General features: G+C 40.9%; 1 protein-coding gene across 3 annotated transcripts in view; it reads right to left on the bottom strand.

Annotated features, from left to right (window-relative positions):
• Nucleotides 1-4711, bottom strand: part of veph1 (ventricular zone expressed PH domain-containing 1) — a 139214-nt gene that overhangs the window by 28854 nt on the left and 105649 nt on the right. The window contains exons 8-9 of one of the 3 annotated variants that reach the window (XM_037677410.1): nucleotides 3083-3160; nucleotides 2781-3004 (exon numbers count right to left, since the gene is read on the bottom strand). In XM_037677410.1, coding sequence (XP_037533338.1) covers nucleotides 2781-3004; nucleotides 3083-3160 — 302 coding nt within the window. Of the gene's footprint in view, nucleotides 1-2780; nucleotides 3161-4711 lie in introns of all 3 variants that reach the window. The other 2 variants (XM_037677409.1, XM_037677408.1) reach the window with 2 other exon arrangements.

The following is a 4711-nucleotide window of genomic DNA, read 5'->3' as shown; positions in this document are numbered from 1 at the left end:
TATAAAAAGGTGTTTCAAACCTTTCCCACACTTGTGCAATATTCTAAACAATGTTTCTAAACTCTAAAAGAGCACAGCATGTCATGATTTCAGCTCTCTGCCATCTGAAACTGCTTTTGGCCACGCCCACTTCTCCAGTGCAGAGCGGAGAGATGACACCTGCAGAAGGAAACTTCTCCTGTGGTGTGGGCTGCACACAGGTGCAGCAGGTGCTAAATAATGTATTTTAAATAAAAAGTCCATGCCGATCGCGCGGCTCATCCATCAGTCAGCCAATTGTGTCATGTCCAATCTTATTATGAAAAACTGTGATAGAGCGTGACTGTGATAAATGAAGCGTGAAGTAGCGAGGGACCACTGTACAGTTTTTTTGTTGGACTTTAGCTGCCTTTTCACTCATTTTCAGCCCAGTTTTGATCATTTTCAGAGGGATTTTTGTTTATGTTTTTTGTTTAGGGCCATTTAAGTCTGAACTAGTAATCATTCAGGTATGAATAGATTCATAAATTCAATCAATGAGCCAAAGCTGTAGACAACTTAGCAAAGAATAATCTGTTAGCAGCAGTCTGTCACAGTCTGTCATTTGTTCCTACAGACAGTTTGAACATATAACATAGTATTTTAGGTCCAACAAGGGGATTCTCAAAATGCAATCAGCTAAAAACTTATGTTATACAGATTTTTCCACCTTTCTTCCTAAAAACATGACTTTCATATACCACTCATTTGCTGTAGATAGTGCTTTGGCCTTACATTTCTTTCATTCTCATTTTTTTTAGCTCGCACTGCACACGATGCTGTCATGATCAGCTCATAGAAGTGACCTAAAGTGAGAGAAGCAGCCAAGGCAATCAACAGACCACAATCAGAAAGAAACATTTTCTGCTGCAACAGGTCTGATGTCATTTTGGACAGAACGTCAATCGGTGTTAAACTTAAGGAGGTTTTTCAAACAGCGAGACAAAGGGATTCCCCAGAAACTACATGTGGACCTCATCACCACCTGGACTGGTCAGTACCAGTAACTGGAACCAGATCTTTGAGATATAATATGCTGTATAAGGTGTTAAAAACAATAAATAACATATTCAGCGTATGTAACTAAAGCTCTGGGGGATAACTATAAGCATGTGGTGCCTGGACAGCATTTAAATCATTAATTACAACATGCAAAGTTAAATTCAAACATCTTCTTTCTGAGGATTAAATCTGAGTTTTCTGAGCTACTCATCAATCTTTTACTGACTGCTGTACAGTAGTCCCTCAACAGTTTGCGGTTCCAGTTCTGCAGACACTATCATGGTTTGTGGACGTATAGTTCATAATATTGTACAAATAATTGTACACATCACATGATTGTGGACTGTACAGTAATATCACTGTACTCACATGGTTGGGAAAAAGTTAATGACAAAAAAAATAATTGGGACAGGCGCTGCCATTTTGTAGTTTTCTTTTAATAATTCTACAAAGTATACAGCATCGCCAGTCCAAAAGAACTTCAGTACCCACAAGGCAACAGTGCACTTCCCAGAATTCAACAGTGCTTCCAGCCGCTACTTTCTGCCAAAATAGAAGAAAAGTTTTGACCCGATCTGAAACTGACTAAAAAGGTTGGTCCTTATTCATAGTGACTTTGGCACTTAGAGCTGATCAGAACCGGACCAAGGCTGGTGAGTCCCCATATACAAGTTTAAAGTAGCTACTGTGCAGTACATACTGCATATGTATGCTGTTAAAATGACGAAGGTTTAAGTAAGATGCACATGCGAACATTTAACACTTGCGTGCACGAGTCATTACATGCTATAGAGCCTGAGCGCAACCTGTTGTGTGTCGCTGGTCTACTGTGACAGACACACAGAAAAGGAAGGGAGGGGTCGGGGGGCAGGGGGTCTGTCTGTCACATAGCTGCTGCTGTCTGTGGGAGCCTCAGTGAGGTGGATACCTGAGTGAGCAGCATGGATTGTTTATTAAAGTATTATTATTATTTAAAATAACCAAGTGCAACTTGAACCAAGCCTTTGGTCCAGCTGCTCGGTGATCACGGAGCGGGTCAGGCCACCGGGAAATGTCTCAATGGCCAGTCCGCCACTGAGTTAAAGAGTTTAGAACATTGAAAGAGTGTAGGAATGGTTTCTAAAGTCTTAATACATATAAATACTAACACACACACACACACACACACACACATATATATATATATATATATATATATATATATATATATATATATATAATAATAATGTCATCACAATGTCAGCACTGTATGTTTCCATACAATGGCGAAATTAGTCTCTGCATTTAACCCATCCACCACCAGGTGGTGCAGTGGGCAGCTATTGAAAGCGCCCGGGGGACATTTTATATATATATATATATAATGTCGCTACTTCGTGAAATTTCACTTACTGTGGGCAGGTTCAGAACTGAATCCCCGCAATAAATGAGGGACTACTGAATGTGTGTGAGACAAAGTGGCCTTCAGCTGAAGGGGAATTTTTTTATTACAGTAATTTACTATTTAAGAACCTTAATTTAACCAGACACATTCCAATGAGATCACAGATCTATTTTTTTTTACCACTAAGCCACTGTGCTGCCCAGATGAAGGTGTTTTCAGTTATTCCCCCAGAATGAATCAAACCCAGTCTGATCATCAGCTCATTCAGACTCAGCAGGTTGAATCATTTATTTTCTGCACTCTCTCAGAAGAGTGAGTCCCATTGTTTCAATTTAACCAGTCTCAAAAGAAAAGCATGCAGTCTTCTTCACATTACCTTCTATCACACAGTGCTCTGGCACTGGGATCTGCCGCACCATGTTCTTACAGAACTCTTTTATCATCTCCATGTTGTCTTGTAAATAGATGAAGAGTTTATCATCTTCCTCCTCCTCCTCCTTCCTTCTGTTCACTCCTCCACTCGGAGCAGTTTCAGTCTTCCGTTTGGTGTCTGCGTTTGGTGGAGCTGTGACAGGCTGGAAGCTGTCACCTGTCAGTCTCCTCTCAGATGATAAAACTTCACAGTTTTTGGGGTGCTGAGTAGACAAGGTGTTGGAGAAGCAGCTGTCAGGGTTTGGCTCCGCCCCTTGACAGTCCTCCCCTGTGTCTGAGTTGATGGAGCGCGAACGCACTATATGGAGAGCCAGGCTCTTTGATCTGAAAGATCATGACACAAAAACAAGGTGCTGCGTTATCAATAAATTGTTATACAGTAGTCCCTCGTTTATCGCGGCAGATCTGTACCCTGAAGCCCTGCGATAAATGAAAAACCACGAAGTAGGAATAGTAGTACAAGTAGAAAGTAGTAGTTTATTTTTATTACACACACAATAAATATATATAAAGGCATTTTAAACCCTTCCCACACTCTTGCAATATTCTAAACAATGTTTCTAAACGCTCTAAAAGATCACAACATTTTCAGCTCCCTGCCTCCTCTGCTCTTTGCCACCTGCAAGCGCTCTTGGCTACACCCACCTCTCTGTGGTGGGTGTGGCCAAGTGAACAGCTGATCAGCTGCAGCAGGAAGTTTATCCTGCAGTAAGGGCTTCACAAATGTGCAACAGGTGCTAAATAATTTAAAATAATTTATGTTAAATATAAAATCCATGTCGATCGTGCAGCTCATCCATCAATCAGCCAATTGTGTGCCATGTCCAGTCTTATTTTGAAAAACTGCGATAGAGCGACTCCGTGATAAACGAACCGCGAAGTAGCAACAGACTACTGTATATGTTTTCCTGTTTTTTAAACATCCATACTTGTTTGTAGTAAATGTTTTTAAAGATTACTTGGACAACATAGTTGTATGGAGAAAAAACTGGTGCAAAAATAGTGTGACTGGTGAGTTCTGCACTGGGTAGGACTAACATCTATATTTCTCAAGCAGTAAGAAGCTCGGGGGTTGCTAGTGCCGTTATCCAGCAGCCACTGTGCGAGAGACGGGGGACACCCAGGACAGGTTGTTAATCCATCAGAGTCACGGGGGACACAGCTGCTTCACTGCATCAAAGGAGTCGGCTTAAGTTGTTCATCGGATTAGGATGAGCTGTTTTTGGCAAATCCTTTGAGAGGAGACCCTGAGAAGAATTTAGAACCTCCTGGAGAAGTCCATTTTTTCTCTGACTTGGGAACACCTCAGGATCCCCCATAATGAGGACTGACTGGGTTTCTCTTTTTGAACCGCTGACTTTTGACCCACCATTTAATAAGTGGTTGAAAGTGGCTGACATAAAAACATTATGTCTTGATGGGGGCTGAGATGGTGTAGAGGTAGGGCATGCCCACATGTCGTGGTGTCCTTGAGCAAGACACCTAATTCCTAATTGCTCCCCGGGTGCTCGCATAGCTGCCCACTGTTCCACCTGGGTGCATCTCAGGTGTGATGGGTTAAATGCAGAGAACTCATTGCAATGATGACAACAAATGGCACTTGTATAATTTTCAGTGCACTACAAAAAAAATGTGGATACAAGAAAGTTTGCATCAATTTACCTTTTACTGTTTGAAAGTTTTTTTAAATTCTAATATGTTTTAAAGCACAAGAAACAGATCTAAGTGTTTCTAGTAAGGTGCCACGCTGGAATCCAGGCTTACTGGATGAACAGCAAGATTAAAAAAAGTGTTTTTGGACTCCTTGCATCATAGTTCACACCAGTTAGTATATATATATATATATATATATATATATATATATATATATATATA

Source organism: Nematolebias whitei, chromosome 6, assembly GCF_014905685.2.
Source record: "Nematolebias whitei isolate Nwh7 chromosome 6, NemWhi1, whole genome shotgun sequence".
In the NCBI taxonomy this organism is placed as follows: Eukaryota; Metazoa; Chordata; class Actinopteri; order Cyprinodontiformes; family Rivulidae; genus Nematolebias; species Nematolebias whitei.
This window is presented reverse-complemented; position numbering and strand designations above follow the sequence as displayed.